Source organism: Eutrigla gurnardus, assembly GCF_963514095.1.
Source record: "Eutrigla gurnardus genome assembly, chromosome: 15".
Classification (NCBI taxonomy): Eukaryota; Metazoa; Chordata; class Actinopteri; order Perciformes; family Triglidae; genus Eutrigla; species Eutrigla gurnardus.
Window position 1 is genome coordinate 6,187,003 of NC_139938.1, and position 25,280 is coordinate 6,212,282.

The 25,280-nt window shown below is 41.6% G+C and overlaps 2 protein-coding genes across 2 annotated transcripts; both read right to left on the minus strand.

The window, feature by feature from the left end:
- Window positions 1–1,243: 1,243 nt before the first annotated feature.
- LOC311025666 (uncharacterized protein) lies at window positions 1,244–8,264 on the minus strand. The gene is made up of 8 exons (XM_084028680.1): window positions 8,176–8,264; window positions 7,104–7,341; window positions 4,249–6,901; window positions 3,873–3,901; window positions 3,482–3,643; window positions 3,276–3,342; window positions 2,966–3,070; window positions 1,244–2,748 (listed from the first exon to the last, which is right to left on the minus strand). Exons 2-8 carry the CDS (start codon window positions 7,292–7,294, stop codon window positions 1,960–1,962), a joined length of 3,996 nt encoding a protein of 1,331 aa, XP_083884806.1. The 5' UTR covers window positions 7,295–7,341; window positions 8,176–8,264; the 3' UTR covers window positions 1,244–1,959.
- A 2,985-nt stretch (window positions 8,265–11,249) lies between these two features.
- Window positions 11,250–16,857, minus strand: zfpl1 (zinc finger protein-like 1). Its single transcript, XM_084028763.1, has 8 exons — window positions 16,694–16,857; window positions 15,217–15,324; window positions 15,013–15,124; window positions 14,615–14,808; window positions 12,882–12,960; window positions 12,568–12,759; window positions 12,299–12,422; window positions 11,250–12,193 (listed from the first exon to the last, which is right to left on the minus strand). Exons 2-8 carry the CDS (start codon window positions 15,316–15,318, stop codon window positions 12,007–12,009), a joined length of 990 nt encoding a protein of 329 aa, XP_083884889.1. The 5' UTR covers window positions 15,319–15,324; window positions 16,694–16,857; the 3' UTR covers window positions 11,250–12,006.
- Between the last annotated feature and the right edge of the window lie 8,423 nt (window positions 16,858–25,280).

Consider the following 25,280-nt stretch of genomic DNA (forward strand, 5'->3'; position numbering starts at 1 on the left):
GAATCAAAACATCACCTGGGGCTCAAAGCCACAACCAGGTCTACAGGATCCATCATTTCATATTCATTCTGCTTTTCCAGGCCTGGGTCACAACAGGAAGCTTCCTTTAGATGCCAGAGAAGAGAGAAAGTCCATGCCCTTTATCTGTCACTGGCCTTCTTCACATTGATACACTGAGAGGTGAAAATCATGTTCAAAATGCTGAGTCTGTTCGGCACAGTGATGCTAAATGCTAGAGGTCGACTAATGGTGGATTCTGAAACGTCTCTCTGGAATATCAGCTGTTCCCAGGGCCCCAAAGTTTTAGCCCACATGTTCTAACCCTATCACCAGAATAATAAGTTGAAGAAAGCAATCTAAATAATAAATATCTAAATGGAATTTAAGGTCCGTCATGCTACTACATGGGGTGTTTAACAGCGGTTGGCCTAAAGTTGTTGAGACAATTCAATCTTAACTGCGCATGTAAATCTCATGTGGCGCTAAAGTCAGTCACCAACGCCATCAGGATCCATCCTCTGGGCACCATGAATGTCAGGACCGTCCATCATCCAGTAGTTGATGAGATATTTCAATCTAGACCAAAGTAGTGTCCGAAACCGACTGAGGGAGCATCAGACCATCAGATTAACATATAGAGCCACACATGCTGTATATTTTAATACAATGACTGGAATTCAATTTCAGAAAACACACGCATTAAAGTCGAGCTGAAACAGCATTCCAAGATTATCTATCTTCCCTACGGTGAATCAGGATCGGCAGGAAGAACAAAACGTTGGAAGGAATTTGATTTGATTGAGGAAAAGATTCACTCACAAACTTCTCTGTGCAGAGCTTAAGTGATTGATTGATGGGTGGATGGTGATTGGTGCTAGTTGATGTCAGCACACGTCGGATTTTGAGGTAAAAATCTTTTTTTATTTACATGTTTGCAGATTCACCGGGGATGTGATCAAATACTATTAAAAAGGCAACTTTCATTTTAGAGAGACTTTAAAGAGGAGCAACCCGTCAGGTAAAACAACTTTTTGTAATGACAGGCCACATGTAACTATATTTGACATAACTAGAACCTCCAACATGTTCGTTCACTTTAGCTTTCAACAACTTTTCCTATGTATTACATTTAGAGCAAATCCCCTTTAACTATTTCTCCTTTTCCAAGGAAAGCTGACTAGAAATAAACCAAATGTATACAGTTGACATTATGTTTCACTATTTCTTTCTTTGCTTTATTAGATCTTTCATGGACAAAGTTACATGGATGACATTTATGTAAGCTTGTGAAATGTGTGAAAGCAAGCAGGTTACTTATCGTAAGAAATATATCATTTTGCAGATGCACACATTTAAAGCTATTTACTAACTGTATTTATAAGTATACAATATGTTTTAAAGTACATGCTATGACTACATTTTACAACAAGGAAATTGATTAACAGAACTGAACACTTTAAGTATATATCATTAAATCAATGCATTCAACAATGCATGGCTGCCTACACAGGAAGTAATCCATATATGAATAAATAATGTTACATGCAATACAGCAAACAGAATAAAGAGACTAAAGGAAGGGAAAGGAAATGCCTAAATCTGTATTTATACAGCAAAAATATACATCTACATGTATCCATTAAATGGTCAAATCTAAGCTGTAGAGGATGTTTCAAAGAACAGAAAAATAAAGTTTATGTTTAAATACATGTGTGATTCATCCGTCTCTGATTCCACTTGGTAAGTGCTGCCGATCTCATGTTTTATGTTTTTTTAGAGGGAAAACGGCTCATCTTAACAGTTTCAATTCAAAGGTTAAGTCTCCTCTAACCACATGTTAATCAGAGGGGCTGAACCTTCAAAAGAGCTGAAAAAGAGATTTATTAAACTTTTCCTCGTAAATTAAGATGAAAGTAAATTATGATTTCAGACACCGTGAGCAGCACACTAGTGTTTCGTTCACAGCTGCGTTCTTTCCCCTTTCAACAGCTCGTCTGGAATCCCTCCCGTCCAGCCGTGCAGCTCGACCCGGCCCTGACCTTGTCCTTCACCGGGCAGCGGCCCACACATGAACTGGTTGAGCATCCGCTCTGCTGACTGCAGGCCGGCCAGGCCTCTATCTGCCTCTGACGTCCTGCTTTCTATTCTTTCATTGCTCGTTCTCCAGTGATGAATGATCTCATTATCTAAATCTTCGATGGCTTCGTCGCCTCGGTGGTGGAGGTCCATCATGGCCTCCGTGCCTCGCAGCTCCTTCTGCATGTGGTGGTGTGCCAGAGGGATCTCCTCCAAGCTGGCTGACCGGATCAGGATGGCAGAGCCAAGGTTTGGACTCGTGGAGATCCTGTAAGTGCCCTCGCCTGTCATGCTGTCACACATGTTCTCGCTGTGGATGGTGAACTGGAGATGAGGGATCTGCAGTGGGCGTGGAGAGTGTTGTCTGACGATTTCCTCGCCTCCTGACTCGCTGTCTTTGTCCACGTCTGCTTCCCGGTGTCTCCATACCTGATTTCTGTTTGAGCCTGTCAGTATAAATCGTGGCATCTCGTCTCCTATCTCCGACCAGTCCGATTCCTCCTCCTCGGGAACCGGCCCCAGAGGTTGCTCCTGCCCGCCGGCCATGGCCTTTTCATAGTTATTATGGCCGTCCATGAACTGAGCCGGAGGGGGAGCGATGGGAGGAGCCACCGGAGTCATGGATCCATCTGGCTGGAAATGGAGATCAGTTTTGTGTAGCATTGGTGTTACCTGCAGTAAGGAGAGGTTACAAATAGATCAGTTTATTGATTTATTGATACAAAGTCAAAGAACAAAGATAATGCATGTTTTTTTCAGTCCATATTTGCCCATACCAGAATATTTTAGTCATTGTGGGGCTGCCTAGTTCCCCTTTTCCTCCCCTTTCTCTGAATGCTTTTGTGAAGCCACAAGTGTTTAGACTTTAATAGGGAGGTAAGGATCTTACATTGAATGTTTCCACACTCTTGGCATATTTCGCAATAGCAAGCTGCTCCGTCAGAGCTGAAATACGCCAGTTCAGCCTCTCACGTTCTCCTTCCATATTCTGAGCCTGATACAGAAAGTACAGGAAGCACAGTTATTACAGGTAAACAGTCATTTACATCACAATATCCACTTCCAAGGGTTTTAATAACCTTTACTGCTCTGTCAACCTTAAATCATTCAGTAGAAAGGGGCTCCTCAAAACTTGCATTGCAGACATGCATTTTCATTTTTCAGGCTTTCAAGAAACATAGAAAAGCTTCCAATCTCACCACTGAATGAAGCTTTTGCTCTAGAAGGTTATTATTCTGTTGTGTGGAGGAGCAGTTGTCATGTAGTCTGAAATAAAGTACAGGCAAAGAGAGAAAAGTTTCTCAACAGTAGTACAATATATTGCGGTATACATGCACATTGTAACAGGTTAAGTAATATATAACGGTGTTTTTCTATTTGTTAAATGTTAAACTCCATCCGTTACCTCCTAAACCTGTCTGTGAGGTTGCCGAGTTCCATACGTGTCCTCTGAAGGTCTACCTCCAGTAGTTTCTGGCTGCTAATGAATTCCTCTCCTAAACACTCCATCCTCACAGCCGTCTTCAGCAAACTTTGTTGCAGACCTTCGTTCTGCTCCTGCAGGATCCTATCAGATAATAGATGAGCATTTGATGAATTCATTATTAATTCTAAATCTATTCTTTCGTTCCTCTCATTCTCATTTTACACATTGGGTCTAAAATCATGCAGGTCTGTGTTTTCTATGATATCCAAATTGTGCAACCATTCAATCCATTTACATTATCACTGTCATGGTGGACACTAGGACTATTACCAGTTTAAAAAAAAACCCTAAAGAATTACATCACACTTACATGATTCTGCCCAGTTCATTCGGCTTGTCCTGTATGAAAGAAAACAAATTTACTTAGACAAGAAACCTTCAGAAATACTATAATTTAAAAATGCCTGAAGTAAAACATTATTTTCTGAAACAAGTGGAAATAATTAAGAACATCACTTGGGAATGTCAATTTTATTTCCATCTGTAACTAATCTAGTGTCCAATGTGACATGCACTGGTGCCCAAATCAATAAGTAAGCAAATGAGTGGAACATTATTACATAACCAGTTAATGAAGCATGTAAAACATGGGCAACTAATGACCTGCCAATACATTCTTTATGATGTACTGTAATAAGGGAAATCATGAATGAGTGTTTGGCTTAACCCAAAGACGAATGCAATACCTTATGTAAGGATGAGCCAGTGAAGCTTGTCTGTTCTTCGTCGTGACTGGAGGGGCTGCTGGTGTTGCTGAGTGACTCCACCTTGCTGAAAAGAGGTGGCATCTTTCTGTGTGAACTGGGACTGCTGGCAGAATGACCCTTGTTGTGGTCAAGATCATTGTTTTTAGAGTGGGGCTGGTTGAGATGTGATTCAGGGTGCTGTCCTTGGTCATGACCTTTGCTGTAGTAATCTCCATGGGGATGCTGATGGACAGGACTATTGTGGTCTCCATGGTGATGCTGATGGCCTGGGTTGTGGTGGTCTCCATCATGATGCTGATGGTCTGGACTGTGGTGGTCTCCATGGTGATGCTGATGGCCTGGACTGTGGTGGTCTCCATGGTGATGCTGATGATCTGGGTTGTGGTGGTCTCCATCATGATGCTGATGGTCTGGACTGTGGTGGTCTCCATCATGATGCTGATGGTCTGGACTGTGGTGGTCTCCATGGTGATGCTGATGGCCTGGACTGTGGTGGTCTTCATGGTGATGCAGGTTGTCTTGACTGTGGTGGTCTCCATGGTGATGCTGATGAGCTGCACTGTGGTGGTCTCCATGGTGATGCTGATGAGTTTCACTGTGGTGATCGCCATGGTGATGCTGATGAGCTTCGCTGTGGTGGTCTCCATGGTGATGCTGATGGTCTGGACTATGGTGGTCTCCATGGGGATGCTGATGTGACTTTCTGCGGTGGTCTCCGTGGTGATGCTGATGGTCTGAACTGTGGTTGTCTCCATGGTGATGGTGATGTGATTTACTGTGGTGGTCTCCATGGTGATGCTGATGATCTGGAGTGTGGTGGTCTCCATGGTGATGCTGTTGGCCTGGACTATGGTGGTCTCTATGGTGATGCTGTTGGCTTGGATTGTGGTGGTCTCCATGGTGATGCCGATTAAATTTACTGTGGTGGTCTCCATGGCGATGATGACGAGGTTGACTGTGGTGGTCGCCATGATGATGATGCATTATTGGGCTGTGGTGGTCTCCGTGGTGACTTGGTGTAGTAGGGAGTTCAATGTTTGGATGGTTGCCATGGCGGTGGTGACCTGAACTGTCGTGGTCTCCATGGCGATGCGTTGGGGTGTGACGACCTTTACGATGATGAGTTGTGATGTGGTGGTCTCCATGGTGATGATGACTAGCATGGCCTTGGTGGTCTGCATGGTGATGGTGATGAGAAGGGCTATTATGGTTCCCATGGTGATGATAAAAGGTTGCACTGTGGAGCTCTTCATGGTAGTGATTTGGGCTGCAGTGATCTCCATGATGATGGTCTCCATAGTGCTGGCTATGGGATGTGTTGTCATGGTCTCTATGGTGATGATCACCATGGTGATATTCGGGGCTATGGTGATCTTTATGATGATAGACAGGACTGTGGTGGTATTTGTGGTTATGGTGATAACATGGGCTGTTGCAGTCACCATGGTGATGATGAAGACTAGAAGTGCGATCGTCTCCCTGGTGACGGTGGTGGTCCTGCTCATAAGAAGGTGAATGTGAGCTATGCTGAGAAGTTTCAGACCATGAGTGACGTCTTTTCGAGTAGCTCATATCAGTGCAGCCTCTGGACCCGTGGCCCATGTGATGGGGTGAGTCTGTAGAACGGTGATGGTGACGGGCAGATTTAAAGTGAGAAAGTTGAGATGAGCGCTTGCTGCTGTGGGAGCGCTTGCTGCTGTGGGAGTGCTTGCTGCTGTGGGAGCGCTTGCTGCTGTGGGAGCGCTTGCTGCTGTGGGAGCGCTTGCTGGAGCTAACTGAGTCTGCGCTGGCATGCCGACTCCTTGATTTTCTGTGTTTCTCGGTGCTTCCGTCTCCCTTACTGGATCTGACTGAGACCTCCCCTGGACTGCAGTGTCTTTGAGCATCTGTGACCCCAAGAGTGGTGAGTCTCATCGGACTGAGTACCTGCCGAGTGATCTCATTAAGGAAGTTAGAGAACTTCATCTTTTCCTTCATTAAATTCTTCCTGGCTTCAACTTTTCTAATCTCCATTTCATTTTCATCTTCATTTCCATGCAATTCTCTTTCTTTGGGTCCAGTGAGAGCCTCCATTGATTTAGCTTTGCGGAAACTTCCATCCTTTCTTAAGCCTCCTGTAGTTTTCTGTGTGTTCTTCAGGGGGCCACGGCGAGAAGACTTGCCTTTCTCCTGTCTCTGTTTGGCAGAGTTTTGATCACCTCTTTTATCTATCAAAGGGGCTGTGTCTTCGTCGTCGTCATCAAAGTACTTCTGTTTCCTGGAAATGTCGGTACAGGACTGTGAATGCTGGGGCTTCTTAAGCGGATGCCTATTTGAACGCTTACTGCTGGTCTCAGAGGACAGGCTAGACGAAGAGGAAGATGTTGAAGAGGAGGAAGAAGAGGAGGAGGAGGAGGAAGAAGAGAAGGAGGGTGTTGACGACGAAGAAGAAGATGAAGAGGAGGAGGAGGAGGAGGACGGAGAGGAACCAGTTGAGGAACTGTTGAGTTGAGGAGTTTCTGAAAGAGAGACATGGCGATGGCTTTGCTTGTGATGGTAACGGTGAGAACGATGAGACTTGTCATCATCCCGCTGATGTTGATGGTCGGGGGGATGATCACTGAATAGGCTGTCCTCTGCTGTTGAATGGGTGCTATTTTAAACAGAAAACATGGCTGTTAAAGACACACTGGATACCAATATATGCCTGAGTCTAGCTAATAATAATGATAAATGGTTTTGTAACAGCAAAGCAAATGAATACTCCTAGAATTATTAACTTTAGAAGGACATAGATCTCTGCTATTTTAATCATTCTAATGTAAAACTAGGCAATAAACAGTGAGAAAACTTACTCGTGGCTTTCATTGTCATCAGACTGATGCAACTTCTGACGATGACTTTGATTTTGGTGCTTCGTTTGTTGAGTTTTTGAGTTAGCAGTCTTTCTGTGCTTGTGGTCTTTTTCTTGATGGTCGCTCATTTCAGAACTATGACCTTTGACACCTCTGGTGTCCGGATGAGGAGGTCTGAAATATTTCTCCATCCACTGGAGCTGATAGTCGCCCTGAGAATCTGACACGATATTGATCCCTGGAAAAATGGTACAAACAGTAATTCAGTCTTGCGTTGTTATTATCTTTCTTTCCATTTACAGAAATAGAAACATGGAAATACTGACTTTTAATTCATACTATAATTGTTGTAAATTCATAAAAAAAAAACAACAACTGAAGATTAGCTAATATAAGATCGAGAAGAAGACTAAAGTATTCTGTTTACTGCAGCAGTAACATGATGCTCAGTTTTATGCACATCATTTCTCAACTGTACTAAGGTGTAATTTAAAATGACGACCACATCTATAGTGGATTATGAGGGCATTCATGATTTAATTATAATGCATTTATAACGCTTCATGTCTACACTCATAAATACACATAATGCTCCCTGACGAACATCCATGAAACAAATGTAATAAAAGAGTGTTATGTATGTTCTTGATTATTTATAATAGTCTTAGAAGCCTCATCAGTCAAACAGTAGTTTATAACTCATAAAGAGCATCCACCAACTTGAACTTAATCACTTCTATAATGTCTAATGACAGTGTTCATCAGTGTAGTCATGCAGCATAATTAATGCAAACGTTCACTATGAATTTCATCTAAATGCACTATAGATGCTTCTTAGAAAGTGTAACCACATTTTTTTTCTTGTGAAAGATAATCAAGGCAGTCATGCAGTTAATAAGAAAAATGTATACAAAATAATCACATGCAGCCTTCTTTGTGCAAAATTCTGCTTTGCAAAGTTACAAACTATGAAACATTTCATTCCAAAACAAGTTTTATATTTCTCATGCAAGTTCATTCTAATTCAGAAGCAGCTCCAGAGAAGTTAATTCTGATATTTGTCTGTACTCACGTCCTCAAAGAAGCGCCAGGAAGGAGACCGTCAGCGGTGTTCAATGAAACACAATAACTCTCTCTCAGTGATGCCCCGTCCAACTGAGCTGGGAAACACATGTGAAACCCCCACACACACTCACACATCAATATATACTCCTGTGGCATCCAATGACTGACGGGACAGTTGTTGCATGTCGCTGCTGTGAACTGTATTCATCTCCACTGCATACTGCTGTGTACTAGTGCGGCTTATGTGAGTGTTTTAAAGACACCAGCATGAATGAGTAACTTCAAATACAACAGACAGATAATTCATTATTTGTACACACATAAAATCACTGTAGTCATATGTGTTTGTTGCTCATAACTCTTTAAACATAATTATAGATAGATAGATATATTTCTCTGTCGTTTAACGGTACCAAGATTAAAAATGTGCGTTCAAGAATATGTTAGGATTTATCTCATGAGCCACTCAATCTGCTAGACGGGAATGTAATGAAACATTATGCTTACAGTTTGGTTTTCCAGAGAAAATCAGCATTTCATAATGTAATTTGAGTACTGAGCACCTCATGATATATGGATGTCTTAATATCTAGGATCTGAATGACCATAGCAGCCAAAATAAACTACAAAACACTGGCTTCTTTCCTCACCTTGTACAGGGGTCCATTCATTGTGGTACATAAAAGTAGCAACACTCTTCTGTTAAAGTGAGCCTATCTAACCTTTGTTGTAAATAATAATAACAAAATACTTCCTTACAGGTCAGAATATGTTAGTGCTTGATTTGTTAATGTGAAAAGGTCGAGCTAAGAACCATAAAACCTTCAGCCCAGATGTCAAAAGTTCATCACAGAGATCATTTCCCGCAGAGGATCAGAAGAGCTGGGCTGACTACAGTATGCACGTAACTATGGAATGTCAAGTTATTGATCAGGGTGTCCCTATTATGTCAGTGCAATGGGCAATCTAATAACTCAGAGCTATTGAGAAATGCATTGAACTCCAATAGTGACAAAGCCAATTACACATCACAAGGCCTTGTGACATTATGTTAAACCACTCGTGACTTCAACTCTTCCTCTCAATGTAAAGAAATGTACCAGACAAAAGAAGCCCCGGCTGCGTGGTGTATACAAGTAGCACATTTGTCATTCTGGTTGTAATTTTGTAGCGTGTGTATTCATTGCCGGCGGCAGCTTTCCCTGCATCAATGTAATAAGGCTCAGACAGATCCACCGACAATCAATGGCAAAGTCACACTGCTGTGACTGTTTGGCAAACGCAATGGAAAGTTAGAAGAGGCAGCTCACATGTGAACACGTGACGTATTGGTGAATATCTATAACACGCAGGTCTACGCATGTAGGGGGTTATTGTGAGGATTCCCAAGGACAGCATGTGATAGGATAGAGACATGTCATCATCATCCTCAGCATGTCTTTATGCTGAAACACCGCCACACTGCCAGTGTCCTAATTATTCACAGAACATATGCAAGTTATTGTTATAACTTGCAGTAAAATAACTAAAGATTTGTGAGGAGGAAATACTGCATGACCTCTCGGTGAACTTGTACTTGTTATCAACTCCGTTTCAGGTGAGTGAACGTAGCCTTCTCAAGATCTGGCAAACCTGTGCATCTCTTTGACCAACTGCTGTGAAGACACACACACACACACACACACACACACACGCATCACTAAAACAATTGAGGAACCTCCATAATAGATAATACAGCAACTAAACCTAAGTGAAGGGTTTAAGGAGGTTTTAAATACCAGTTGTCCATTTCTCTGTATGTGCAACAAGACATGATACATTTCACAGACCTCACAGGGAACAGAAGCCCTTTGAAGCCACTGAAGTTTGAGAGATGGTTCGTCTACGGACCTGGACCTGCTCTCAGCCCCATCACTGAGCTCGGCACCTAGACAGGACGCACCACCAGAGGGAGTAGTGTGCAAAAATCTTTGTAGAGAAATGTCATGGTTGAGCACCACAGTGAGTATTTTCATCAGGTTTTGTCTCAGGGAAGGCCTGTCTGCTCTTCCTCACAATACAAATTAGATGTTCACCACAAGGTGGGAGTGTGAATATTAAAACATTTCTAAAACATAATAACATAAGAAACACTTCTGTTCAATTCATCTTGGATACGATATGACCAAATAAGTTTGTTGTCTTCACAAAAAACATTTCTTTACCTTATTTTCTCCTTAAGTTCTGTCTATGGACTTGATAAAAATGTGTGATTACAGATCGTATCCCATCAGGTGATGATGATGCATGCAAGTTATTCAAAGGTAATCTGAGCAAAGTGAAATCTTTACTTTTAATGTTCCCCTGTTGAAATAAGGTACAAACGGCATTATCTTTGAGAGTAAACTGTGTTTTATTTTGATGACATATGCAATGCCTTGCTATATAGGGAGAACAGCAAGTGAGTGGTTAGTTGCTATCTTTCCTACACTTTCTTAAGTAATTATTTATAAAAATCAATTTAGTGCAAATATTGCTTTGAAAAGGAATGCAGGAATTTAGAATATGGCACACAGAAAACCTAGCATTGCATCTATTGTGTGGGATCTTCTTCATTCATACCAATGATTTGTGAACAGCAAATCAATGCCATCACAGACCACCATTTTTTTGTCTGAACAACTGCACTCAAATGTGCAACTGTAACATATATATATTCTTGTTTTATGACATTAATCATAAAAAATGTAAGCTGCACAACACAAAGGGAGTTTTGGCCCTCTATTTAAGCTACAATATTTTACATCTCCCCCTTTCGGCCGTCAGTGCCTCTGCTGCTACGTCAGTATTGCATGTTTCAACCCCTCCACCTCCCCAGCATCCACCTGCAAGACTCATTACCCCCCATCATCTCTATGTCATCATATATGGGGAGTGATGAGGCTGGAGCCTAGACGCTAAACACTATCTTCTGCTGCTAAAATAAACATTTCAAACGTGAGTTGTCCGACTGAACTGACATTGCAGAAATGCTTCCCTCTATTTTGCCTTTACACAGCAGGAGATAACGGTCACAAATCATGGACTTTATAAAACATAATATCCCGTAGTATTCCCATTTAATAGACAGTCAAAAAATCATCAGAAAAATGTACATACAGTATGTATGGCAAATCTAAAAGCAATGCACTCAATTTCAGAAGTAATGCAGACACTGTTAAATAGTTATGTATTTATCTTGTGTGTGTGGGATATATGTGATTCCAGTCATGAGGGCAACATGTTCTCGAAAAAGGAGAAACACACAACGGCCACTCACATCAAATCAGCAGGTGGAATCAGTTTATGTGTCAACGTTATCGAACGTTTCACTGCGGATCATATGTTCTGACTTTTCAGGCAAGTAAAGATGTTCTTTCAACATCAGCAGTGTTTATTTAGTTTCTACTGAACTGAACTGAACAAAAACCACTTACAAAGATCACTGACAAATGTTAGCTGGAACTGTAAATAGAAATACTACCTCTCTTCATCGTTAGCTTTTCAGAGCGACAATAACTGGATCCTTCATCTAAATGCATTGGGCCTTGCTCACTTTCGGGCTGCTTTTCTTGGATCACCGGATACATGTGAATGTTGTTATCTGTTATGGTCTGTGAAGGTTCCTACTGCCTGATGTCTCCATTCTTAAAAAAGAAAAGAAAAAAGTGCAGCATCCCTTTCTCTTTTTGGTTCACGTTTGTAAACCACTCCCTCTGTAGGTTGGGCTAACCAAGTATTAGAAAGTCCCATTTCAGCTCGTTCTACACAGGCTTATATTGTGTAACACGGACAGAAGAGAAGGAATCAATGCTTGTTATCAGTTTTTCCCCACACGGATGTGGGGGTTGAGAAGAGGATCTAGATTCGGGTCGGAGCCGGCGGAGGCGCGTCCAAGTTTAGCCATGATGATTATCAACGTAAAGAATCCAAGAACTCCAACCACGAGCAGCATGAAGACCCTCTGCTTCCAGGACAGAGATGTCCGCTTTCCACCTGTGCGATTTCTGAAAAGATTTTTTCAGAAATCAGGGATCACGATGACTATTTGCATAGTAATTCTTTCATAGTTAAAAAGACAGATCAGTTCGACAGCAGATCGTGATACTTACTTGAGGATTTGAGCAAACCAACTTAACGCCGGCCGTCGCCGGTACTTGTCATCGTCAAAGTCGATCTGTGTGACAGAGCTGTGATCAATGTCCCGCGTGTCGTAGATCTTTCTTGGCGACGATGCTGGAGGTGAACAAATTATTTTGTTAATCCTTTGAATACAACATAGTATGTGTGTAAGAGTGACCTTTAGGACACTGAAACAAAGACGAGCAGCACTTTATAAGCAGTAGGAGTAAGTAGATTCAGAGGGTTTCCCATGCTTCACCTGTGTGTAGTGTAATTGTGTCACGGGCAGCTGTGTTAGTGAAGTTGACCACAGACTGCTCCTGCATGTTTGGATCCCCATTTTTATGAGAACCTCCAAGGTCTTCCTGTGCTGGAGGTGAGACTGGATTTGGTGGTGGGTTGATGCTGGTGTTGTAAGAGTGGCTGGGGTAAATGTTACTTTGTTCTTGTGCTGTGGAAGGAAAAAAAAGGGGAAAAAAAGAGAAAATTTGATTACACCATTAAAATGATACTGTGTAATTAACAGCTATGAAACATGTTGCGATTTACTGAAAAGTAAAAATGAAGGCTCACCATCAAATGTTGACCAGTCGGTATAATCAGTGACATCGTGAGCTGCGGTCTCCTCAAGGACCCCGATGGGCTCTTCAATCTGTCAGTCAAACATGATATTTTACAAATATCCTAGGACATTACATCTGTATAATTTACCATTCAAAAGGAAAAGTGTGTAGCATTTAGGGGATCTATTGGCATAATTAAATAATATATTGAATATAATATGAATAAGTATGTTTTCTTTAGTAGCTCATCATCATCAGAAATAGGGTTACAAATTCTAAGCACTTAACTTAATCATTGGTAACATAATGATCCATTAATTGATTAACCATAATTAAAAAACAAACAAACATTAAGCTTGTATCAAACAATGCCAACTGTGTTTTCCTAAATCAAAGCTTTATTTCCACAACAACATTTGAGTATTCTCTAACAGGAACGCATAACCTATAAAATGTATAAAGATGTAGAGGCCTTGAATCTGACCTGTTCCCCATCTCTCTCCCATTCACTCTCACACAGTCCTATCTCAAAGGCTAAAATGCCCCCCCCCCCCCCCCCCCCCCACCCAAAAAAACAAACAAACAGATGTAGAGGCCTAAACATATTACATTGAATAATTGAATACCAGAAAACATGCACTTGTAAAATAATATCCACTAACAGAAGAAAGAGGCTCAAAAACTTCAAAAGAAGAACCTAACAAAAAAAAAAAACGCTGCCGCTGAAAATACAAGGGCTGTATTGAATGTCACTTATTTTTTTACATTTAAAGTTTGCTTCCGTTATTTTTTTTGCCCAAAACTTTTCAAATGTCTAACATTGTGTATGAATGTAATTTTAAGTGCTATTAGTTTGCTGCTAGACCGCTTAATCAATTCAGGTGCGTGCAGTGAAAATGTTGTTTTGAAAGGCTAAACGGCAAAAAATATAGATGGAAGGAGCAATTTAAAAAATGATTATGTCTAGAGGACTGAGTGCTGCTTCGCTTGCTCTGTGTTTGAGAGAAAGGGAGGCGAATCGAAGGTGGATTATTGCATTCGATGCTTTTGTAAGTTATGAATAATAATACCAACATTATATTATAACCGTCTCTCTGCAGTTTGTATCCAAGGACGGAGAAATGTCCCATAAAAAGATCCATGCTGCCAGCTAAAGCCAGGTGAAGAGGCATCGCCTTTATACTGCGGGTTTGGGGTGGTCAAGTCCACTAGCGCCCCCTGGTTGCAGAAGTGATTAATTGTAACATTCTTTGAAAGTACATCATTCTACTGATATCTACAATGTAATAGGAAACTACATGTTGTTAATTAACTTTCATATGCTCAATAAAATCCTTCAACCAATTAAATGATTGCTGATAAATAATAATCATCCCCAACTTCAAACCAAAAATCACTGTGTTTCGTAACCTTTGGATGAGCCATTTATATGGTCACTGTGTTTCTATAGTAGCCCAGAATGGACAAACTAAACTCTGGCTCTAGAAAGGGCCATTTGCATTCTCACATCGGCCACCATAGCCCTCCGACACGCTTGGTATATGGGAAACGTTTTATTTGGTTGCAATCTTCAACTTCTAAGCTAAATGCCCCCAAATGCTACACACTGTACCTTTAAATACAACCTGAAAACGTAGAGTTCTGAATGTGCATTTTATTTTCTCTTGATTTGTTTTCAGGAAGACTGTCTATTAATTGTCGTGAGATAACAAAACAAGGGAGATAACAATAATAAACCCTTACCAGAGGCAGCCCTAAACCAGCTCTAGCCCAGTTAACAGATGACAGCTGTTCTTTCAGCACATCAGCAATTGGGCTGGCAAGGTTGGAAGGGGGAAACACTGGACCCTGACAGGTGGGACACTGGTATCCTGCTGGAGCCGTATGGAGTGGCAGCCGAGAGGCCAAGTTATTGAGACAGGACCAGTGAAACACATCTGTGGAAGGAAAATAGGAACAAGGGTGGGATGTCATTTTTCCAAAAATGCAATTCCATCCATCCCCATTGTTTTGTATTTCTAGATAGAGATATCAGTGGATAAACTTTTTTTTTGTTGGTAATTCTGTTGAACTGTCCCTTTAAACATCAGTGAGCATGTATTCGTGTGGGTTCATAATAAACTGAAATGTGAGTTCCTTACCATAGCAGACGAGCCTGACAGTGTCTTGAGCATTCAGTAGAGTATTACACAGAGTACAGTTGGGGTTGTAATCGCTGTCCTGAAGCCATTGCAAGTAGGACTGCACGATACACTGAAGGACACCAAGTGGAAATACAGAATGTTAATTTGATGTTACAAATTTTGTGCACACATAACGCATGTGATACTTATTCACTCACTGACCTTGTTGTGATTGGAGACCAGGCAATGCTCGCACACATTTACACGATGTTCGAAGCAGAATAAATTGGTGACCTTTCTCTTCGGACACTTGCAGAGACCCATAGCCACCTGTACAGCATTGAGGTAAACAGAAAGAAATGCAGGTTTGTTATGGATGTATGCAACACACATTCTTCAGACTGAGCCTGGTTCTCATCACTCTGTCAAGTGCAGATGGTTTAGTATGAGCAGGAGCTTTAAGCAAGATTATTATGTCTTCATTTACTAGCAAACGCATGTTACATAAAAACATTTCCAATGACGCAGTGTTGAGTCAAATGTTGTTTTGAATACAGACTTGAGCAACACAACAGAAGCGATCATTAACATGACTTTATCTCTTCCCTATTTTCTTGAGTGACAGCCTTAAATTTCCAGACACATCGGTCGCTTGCGACTACTTAAGTGTTGAGTTATTGTTCCTCATTTTCTGCTATATTCTGAATACACACAAGTCATCAGATGAGAGATCATCAAAAGTGTTGTATGATGTGTATAACTATTCTGCCAAACAAGTTATGTTAAAGGTCAGTAATACATATTCGCCATGTGGATTAGGAAATAACTAAATAGGCTATAAAAAGCTCATTGTAAACATTTATTTTGTACATAACATATTGTGGCTTAGAGATATGTAGATATATCAGAAGAGATGGTCAATCATCTGAAACTGCAGCATAACATAATAAACAAGCTATTATGCCATTAATTTATCCAATTGTATTTGGCCATTGCAGACAATGTTCCAAACCAGTGCTGGTATTTATCAGGTATTTCAGGTTCTGATTTAGACAGATACCATTCTTGTCTGATTATTTTGCTTCTGGATTGATTTTTCCCCTTATATTGATATAATGCAATATTGCATTACATACTGTGACTTAGCCATCCTTCGATGTTTGTATTTCAGGGATTTTGGTCATCATGGACCATAGATCATAGGTCCTATACATGTTGTGTTTCCTAATTGCCATGTCACAATTATTGGATGCGGATCCCAAACAAGCCTATAGCTTGTGGATTGTAAGCAATTTTGACAGTCAAATCCTCGCCACATTATAGTTATCGACAGGCTACCACATCATCTAACTACTCCTAAGCTAGTTGTCAATGGCACCCAGCACTCGAAGCTACTGTCTGTAGATGTGAATGTGCGAATGTTGTGTTTTTGGCCAACTTGACATAAGTTATCGCAGGGTACACATTTCGGTAGGCCATGGGTCCGTTTTTGTGCTCTAACTTCATGTTTCAACACGAACAAACACGTCTTGTCAGCAACAACACTCCTAAGCAGCTCATTCCCAACATGTATCTGAGCTAACGTTAGCCGCTACCTTTAGCTGGAAGTTGTCAGGTGAGGTGACGTTGGCGAGCTAATCTAGCTAGCTGGTACAGTTGAGGAAGTTCCAACGCAAATGAATAAATAAATCAATGTTACCTGTCACACAGACTTTAATCAAGTCCCGTTCGTTTCAGGTACTGCTGTGCGACTGTCATTTAAGCTTCCTTGTCAAATTCTCGTAGAAGGCGGCTCCAGAAGCTGTCATCAGTAAACTTCACTGCAGCTAGCTGGTTCCTTCCTCGCTCTGTTTATGTGCCACGTCTCTTCCGCTTTCTGCGTCTTCTTCGTGTGTTTTTTTAACATACCAACAGTTGCACTCAGCCACCTACTGGCCGGATTGTATATTCCTTTATATTCCTTTCACAAAATGCAGTTTTTCAATTTGATATGCTCTATGTTATTTATACAGCTTTAGACATGTAACTCTATTAGACATAGACGCATGGTATCGCTACATGTACAGTGTAGGAAAGTTTGTTCCGCTATTTTTTTCTTCTTCTCTTGTTAACTTCATGTTCTTTAATCAGTGTGGAAAGAAGCTTTTCTCTTCATACTGGAGTGGTGGAGGCTCTGCTTCATTTTACATGCACAGGTGCTTAATAACGTCCCAACTGCAAGACTGACACTTTGAATTATATGAATGAAAATAAATGATATGACGTTGCATAGTTTATTAACAATATTTACAAGAGATATTATCCTCACCAGATATCACTAAGCAGATTCTTATGAATGTCGTGCACGCTATATGATTTATATACATTTTAATATTCATTATTGTGCACAAAGAGAGACGTGAGATGAGTGATGTGTGTGTTTGTGTATATATATGATGGAATTGTCATGCCTTTCTTGGTTTTTATTTAGTAACACAATCACGTTTTTCTTTACTTGAAACTATATTTGTTATGTTCATGCTGTTATATATTTGACAGGTTTGTCTCAAATTGCAGTTAGTGTGTTTGGCCAGCAGATGGTGTACAACCTGAGAGCCAATGACGTATTGGCTATTATCAACAGTAGACCTACTCAAAAAGCTGGGTTCAATCATTCACTAATCAGCACTGTCTGTGACAATACAGATATGAACCTTTCATCAGCAGAACAGATGCTAACATGTCATCACACACGTTATTGATCGTCTATGTGAATGTGTGGATCTAGAATAGATCAATGCTTTGCTCAGGATCATTGGACTTATGGCTTTTTCTTGCTATTATAAGAAGCAGATCACTGGGACACTTTGATTGCTCCAAAATGTGTCTTCATCTGATGTGATGGTGTTGTCTGAATGAGCACATTTTAACTCGGTGTGGCAGAGAATGTCTGCCAAATGTCATAAATGTTAAATGGAAATGGACATAAAGAGATAATAAGGGATTGTAAATGTAGGAAATTACTTAAATAAAAACGTACATAAAAAACTACACCATCATTGATAGACACCAACAACGTTATAAAGATTCAGAGCTGCTGCCTTAAAAAGTTGGGACTTCAATTCAGCCATGACAAGCATTTTTTTTTTTTTAAATGCATGGTAATGACATCGATGTGCGCACGGCGCTGCTTGTTCATGCATAATAATGACTTTTTGTCTTTACAGTCGGCGTGTCGTGTGTGTAAATGGCCATGCATGTATTTGAGAACCAGGCTTCATCTTTTGGTGTCTTCACAGTCCACTGCACTTGTGAATTGCCTGTAGAGGGAAGCGATGAGAGTAAAATGTGAGAATGAAAAAGCAAAAGAAAAACAGCTAGAGGCCCAGAATTGCGAAGCAAGGAGGCAGCAACGTTCTGTAGTGTGGATCTTAAAAGGTCCGCGGCACTGAATCAAATTATGCTGCATGAAATAAAAAAGTTGCTTAATGAAGCACTGAGTGTAAAATCCATCTTCAAATTGTCGCATGGCAGTGAAAAAAGAATTACATTTTCAAATTAATTAACTTGTAGGCTACTTATTCTTTCAATAAAGTTGCATTTAAGAAGTTCTGTAGAGCCAACTCTTGAACCTGTTTACTTTTACTCTGGATTTGTGTATCAACCCCAGTGGCAATTTATTCAATTTATTTGAAGAAGAAAAACAGTGACTATGAGACTAAATTACTTTGTGCAAATGAGCATGAACTTGTAGTGTCCTCGGTGATGACCAGACACACATATAAATCACTGACAGGGGTAAGGACATGTGGAAAGGGCATTATAAAAGCACCGAAGCTATCAGATGGAAGGGAAATCTAAAGGCAAATGACAGAGGCAATGGAGGACAAATCAGCCCTGGAGCTGAGGCGGCTGGGTGTGAAGTGCACAGAGAGGTTGTTGGGGTGGGGCGGTGGGGAGGGGGGACATTGATTGATTGAGTCTGGCAACTATTGATCAGCTATCAGCTCCATCTGTGAGGAAAAGCGTTAAGATTCAGGCGCGGCTTCTTTAATGTATCAGCTTCCTGATGTTACTGTAAAAGGGATTGGCCCTAAATCAGAGGGATGCTGAAAAGTCCAGACGGTCCGTGATGGTTGTTGCTTACTGGAGTCTGTGATGTTTTTTAATGTGTAACACCTTTTAAACATGTTGCATTTATGAGACGGGAAAAGAAGAAAATAAAAAACGCATACATACAGAAAATTAAAAAATACTCTACAGCATGCAGTTTCATTTAGTTAGTTTGGTGTGCAAGATCCTTTTATACACATTGTGTCATCTCATCTTTTTAAATGTAACCTTAAATACAAGCGGGCATTTGTTCAGTACTGAAGTTTCAGTTACATCGGTTTACAATCTATAGCTTTGCACACAAAGACATTTCATGCAAAATGCTAAGTTACTGTTCATGTTTATGCTAATGTTGATGATTTTTATTATTGATATGAAGCCCCTCCGGTATCGGATTTAGCTGAGGCGCTCGAGCTAAAGACTAACAAATATAAAAACATTAAATGTGCAAAGATAATGCTTTTCAACAAACTTTCCGTAAGGAAGATGTCCCTTTTTAAAAGATGGCTGAAAGAATTTCAGTACATCTCACGTTGATATGAATCAAATCTAGTTTTAACCTTCACCAATTATAAACTTGAGTCCATATGCATCATTATTTTTTTAAACAGAGAATTCCACACTTGAATGAACTGAATCCAAATTACAGTCGAAGCATTGAAAAAAATAGTTGTTTGGTCCATGTAACGTCCCGTTGTTACTGTAACTGTATGAAGAGTTCTGAACAAGTGAACACAATCAGCATTTTACTGAGAGGAAATATCTGACAAAGTACACTCCATTTATATCATTTTATATTCTTGCTCCATAATCGTCTTGAGTACCTGAAACAATCAAGCGCCCCACTGGGGGTTCCAGCCTGTGGGATGAAAACTACTGTGTTTGCCCCCATTTTGTCCATCCTCTTGTACGTACGGTGCGTGAAAACTGAAAACGAAGGAAAATCAAATCCAGGGTCATAACCACGTCATTTAATTTGCGATGTAATGACACTGTGGATACTGCTACTTTATCAGGACGGCGGCGCAGACGCAAAGGCTTTGCTCTGAATGAAATTGGATTGAGTGATTGATTTATGTGTGTCAAGTGAAGGGCAAAGAGACAGACAAAAAGAAAACGTAGAGTGTGAGAGCGGGTCAGGGGAGGGGAGCAGCAGATATATGGATGAAGCACGGCCCCCTGATGGGGGAAGGAGAGCATTGAATCAGACAGAGATAAATGGAGTGTGAGAGACAGAGAGAAAGAAATTCAGACATATGCCTGCTGACCTCAACCGTTTTTTCCCCCCCAACTAATCAATAAAGGAAAATGCATGTGTGTCTGCCTGTTTGGAGGGCGGGAGGCTCTGTCTGTGTCGCTCCCAATAAAGATCAGCAACACAGTGACATTACCTCGGCCCTGTCTGACTCCTCCCTGGCCTTCCAACCTTTGCACATGCCTCTATTTAATTTCGGACCCCGTAATCTCATAAAAGCCTGAGAGGTCTGGAGCACTTAGACTGTCCTCGTCACTGAGCTCGGCGAGCAACGTGGGATTTAAAACATAAAGCATCACCCGCTGCACAAATGACACACAAGCATCCTCAGGTCGTGCGTATGATGTGCATATATACCAAGTGCATTTGGGGATCTGTTATCCTTGTGTTTTATTTGGTTTAACAAGTACAAAGAGCTGCATTTCACACAAAATAATTGATAACAAAGAATATAAATGAATGGCTTTTTGTCTGACTGCCAGACTCTCTCCCACTCACTTATAAACACACACACACACACACACACACACACATTGGCTGACAGAGAACACACCGGCAATTTCTAAAGAATAATTTCATTAAAAGATGCTTGGTGTAAATTATTGCTCTGAGCAGCACATTTTTTTCCGAGCAGAGAATTCTGTAAAGGTTCTATTAAGCAGCTAAAATGTGCTACATTCCACCTAGCATCCACCCCCTATCAGCTTTATACCGTAATTGGCTCCTCCTGCCATTTAAGACTGAAAATATTCCCATACACATCTTCAACCAATTATGAAGAAACCCCAGCATGGTTTTATTCAAATCCAAAGTGCATAACGACCAGATCCACCCAACGTTCAATTATCCACACTTCTTGAAATGAGAGTAAGTGAAGATGCCAGCACTGCAGGTATAAAAAAAAAGAAAAAAAAAAGAAGAGAAACATGCCCCAGTTCTTTCTGTGAAAGCAAGACAGAGAGCAAGACAATAGCAGCAGAAGCAGTGTATGTGCTTCAGCATGCAGGCAAGGATCAAGTGCTCTGGCGGAAAGAGGAGTGAAGGTGTGCAGACGATGAAGGCACCCTCCCCATCCCAGCACTTAGCTGTTATTGGTTCTCTGGATGGCCTGCAATCACCATTTAAGTCTCAAAGGGGCCCGCTTTATGAGACAGTAAATGAAATTGACACTCCCCCAATGTGAGATCCACAGTGAGTATGAGAATAACACTCCCACGAAGATCTCACAATGGAGAAAGAAATGTTTGAAACCTTTAGCAGGGAGTCACAGAGTGGGGTCCGCCCCGACTGTGAGTGATTGTTAACAGAATAGACTGGGGTGACATTTGATCCGGTGCATGGGCATAATCATCTGTCATTTAGTCAGTTATCATACTAAGACTAAGAGTCTACAGCCAGCAGCTGAGGCAGTAGACACAGTTTGGTGCTAAATGCTAACAGCATGCTAACATGCTCACAATGACAACACCGCAACATGCTGAAGCAGGTGTAATGTTTGCCATCTTCACCATTGCACTACACTAACATTTGCTGATGTCCTAATTCAGCTGGCGTCATCTTGCGGAGGCCGGGTCCTTTTGAAGACCGCAACGGTAGAACTGATCAGTTTCTAAAATGAGACGATAGGTCTACAGAGGATTCCCTGTTTGCATCACCAGCTCTTTATCCGGTCGCCTACCAACCCACTGTGGTTGACAAGAAAGAGCATAGCTGGTAACTAATGTTATGAATAAAATGCAGACATTATATTTTCTTTAATTTTTATTTTACATTATGATGGATGATATGCTTCATGATGTATGTCAGGCGAGAGTGCATTCTGCCGCATCGCTCCCTGCTGATCCACTCATGGTGGTCTTTTCAAATACTCAAAGCACTTAACGTTACATGTCAGCATTCCCCCATTCACACGATCCATCAGGATCCTAATAACACATTCACATTCTGATTGGGTGGGCGGATCGATACTCAAATATCTATGCTATCAATACTACAACTAGATCAATTTTAGTGTTGACTAGCAGTTAGCCCAGATTGATGCTTAAGGTGAAGAGTGTTGGAACTTATTGATCCATGGTTATCAAACTGTTTGTTGTGTCCCTCTCTATATGAGGCAGCGGGAGAATGCATGGCTTTGAAGGCTATAATCTGTGAACTCAGTTTTGATGTGACGCCCAGTAGCTGTCTGAGAGTCCATGAGTCATCTGTGACTCTCCTCACCCTGTTGCTCACTCTGTTAAACCAAGCTCAAATTTCACTTGACCATTCAATGTCAAAGTGAAAACACCAAAGCCATCTGTCATCCTCAAGCCCTGTTGCGTTGCCTCCTATACGTCCACCACACCCTCCGCTCCTTCATGGGAAGTGTGAGAAGGATGAGAAAAGGACATGAGCCAAGAGGATACAGTTGTTTTTAGCGCAGTTGATGACAATTATATGAACAGTGCGATGGATATGTTCAGTCTGAGTGGAGATGGATGAACCATTAAAGTGATGTGTCAGCACCACCTACCTTTGAGGTGTTGGATCAGAATGGCTTCGTCGAAAACATCAGAGCAGCGCTCAAGTCTCAAGTGATTAAAAGTGGACACTCCGTGGGATCTGTCGCAGAGGGAAAATCATTCTTGATATAAAGATGAGTAGTCGCCCGAATTTGTCATAACAATTTATCCGGCTCTTGGCCTGATAACATTTTACCCACTGAGATTCCTTTTCAAAGATAAAAGTGTTGAAAGGTGGACCTGAGTAGAAGAAGTGGGCCAGCGACTTTTAGCAAGTAGTCATTAGCAAATTCATCAAATTGCAGAACACTTTTCCCCCTCTTTTTAGATATCCGGTAGGGTCAGTGTCCGTAATGAGACATGTTATTTCTTCCGTGACCAGATGTGAAAAGTTTGAAGGTCCCACATTATAAAAAACTGTTTTTCTCTGGTCTCTACACCTATAAACTGGTCCTCGCTGAGCCCGTAAACTCCCAGAATGAGGAAAACAAGCGACTCCTGCATGGTCTCTGTAGCCCCCCCACTGGTACAACGGTGCTCCTACAGGCTGTTCAGATTCAGCTCCCATCGTTACGTAACTAAGGGAGTCATTAGCATAGGCCGAACTCCTCTGATAATAAGAGATATCCGAGATGGGACGTTCATCACCGAGGTGAAGTTTGCTGTGTCCTGCGGTGAGACAGCAGTGAGATAGCAGTGTTTCACAATGTCGTCACTAACAGGGCGTACCCACCAAACGCGATGAACGCGATTTAATCGCGCGACAAATGAAATCGCGTCGCGCTAGATGCTCCAGTTTTGACGCCGGTCCAATATGCCAAAAAACGCCTCATCGCGGCATCGCGTCATCGCGTCGCGCGACGAGCCCGCCCAAACAACAACATTTCTTCCGCCATTTCATTCTCTCGTCGATCATGGCTGAGATAACCACCATCGCTGCACTGTATCTACTCTGGAGAAGTTCCCAGCTTCCCTGTAGAGGGGACAGGAACTATCATATAGCTCTGGGTGAGCGGTCACGGCGACTATCAGTGTCTCCTCCATCTTCTTCACTGGAGCGGCAAGCCGGCAAAAAGCGAGGGAACACCAGGACGTCCGTACGTCAGCACGTCGGTGACGATCTCAACGCTGATAGGCTGTCGCGGCGCGTCTTCACGCGAATTTGCCGCAAAAGTTCAATTATTTCAACTCGAGCGATGGCGCGATGGCGCGATGGCGCGATGAAGCGATGGCGCGATGAAGCGATGAAGCGATTTTTCGCGTCCATCGCGCCGCGCTATCGCGTCCATTGCGTCGCCCGGTGCGATGAAGCGTCTAATCGCGTCTTTGCATTGACTTTACATGTAATCTTGTCGCGCGATGAAGTTTCATCGCGCTTGGTGGGTACGCCCTGTAAGAGTTAGACACGCAGATTGCTCTGTTGTTGGTAGTACAAAAAAACATAAGTGCTTATATTCTGTCCCAGCTACAGAAGAGACAGTGGTTGCGTTTCATTTTTAATGACAATGAGCCGGCTATGGACCATGTTAGCTTGTATTTGTGTGCTAACTACTTCACATCCGACTGCTTCAGTTATGAGGGTCAGTACAAAGCTGGCTTTCCCTCGACACTGACCCTCATAAAAGGATCTGTCCCGATCTGGACCCAGCAACTTCACCTGAGCCACGTAGGCGAGCCATAGCGATACATCCACCAATATACAACCATAAACATTGGCGCATGCTACCGCTAGCATAAGTGGCATCCTCTCTGTCGCTCTCCAAAGAGGGCGATGACAGAAGGAGCTCATTAGCATTTAAAGGTGCAGACACAGAAACAGCCTGTTCTCAGCAGAGCTCATTTGAGCAACTTTTAAACAGCTGAAATTCAGGACCACGGATGGGTTTGAGGCAATGCATATCGAATACAGTGTTGTTGGACCTCTGACAGCTGTGTGGAATTGAGGAAAAACAGTTTAATATGGGACCTTTAAAAGCAGCACTATGCACCTTGCTCTTCATTGAAATGAGGCTTTTATTCTTTTTGGTGCCTTACAAATGCCTTTTGCCAACATTTTTCAGCAGCCACTCTTTTCAGTCTGAATTGACCTGCTTAGATAATGTTTTGCATAAATGATTCTATTTGACATGACTGTTAGTGAATGGAAATGTGGATTATGAATGAAAGTGTATGAGAAGAGGCTGTTTTTATTGAGTGTTTAACAAGGTTATGGGAGTTAGAATGATGTCAATATGCTGCTGTGTAGACATCTATCAGATTGAAGGCAGCTGGGAGACAATAGCAATGGAAATCAATGATTTTTCTACACGCATCTGCTGTGCAACCAGAATTCTGTTTTCAGGAATTCATCAATCAGAAGACTAAAGCAACAGGAAACACAGTGCAAAATACACCCACTGCATCCTGAGAGAACATAAGAAAATCCATCCATCCATTTT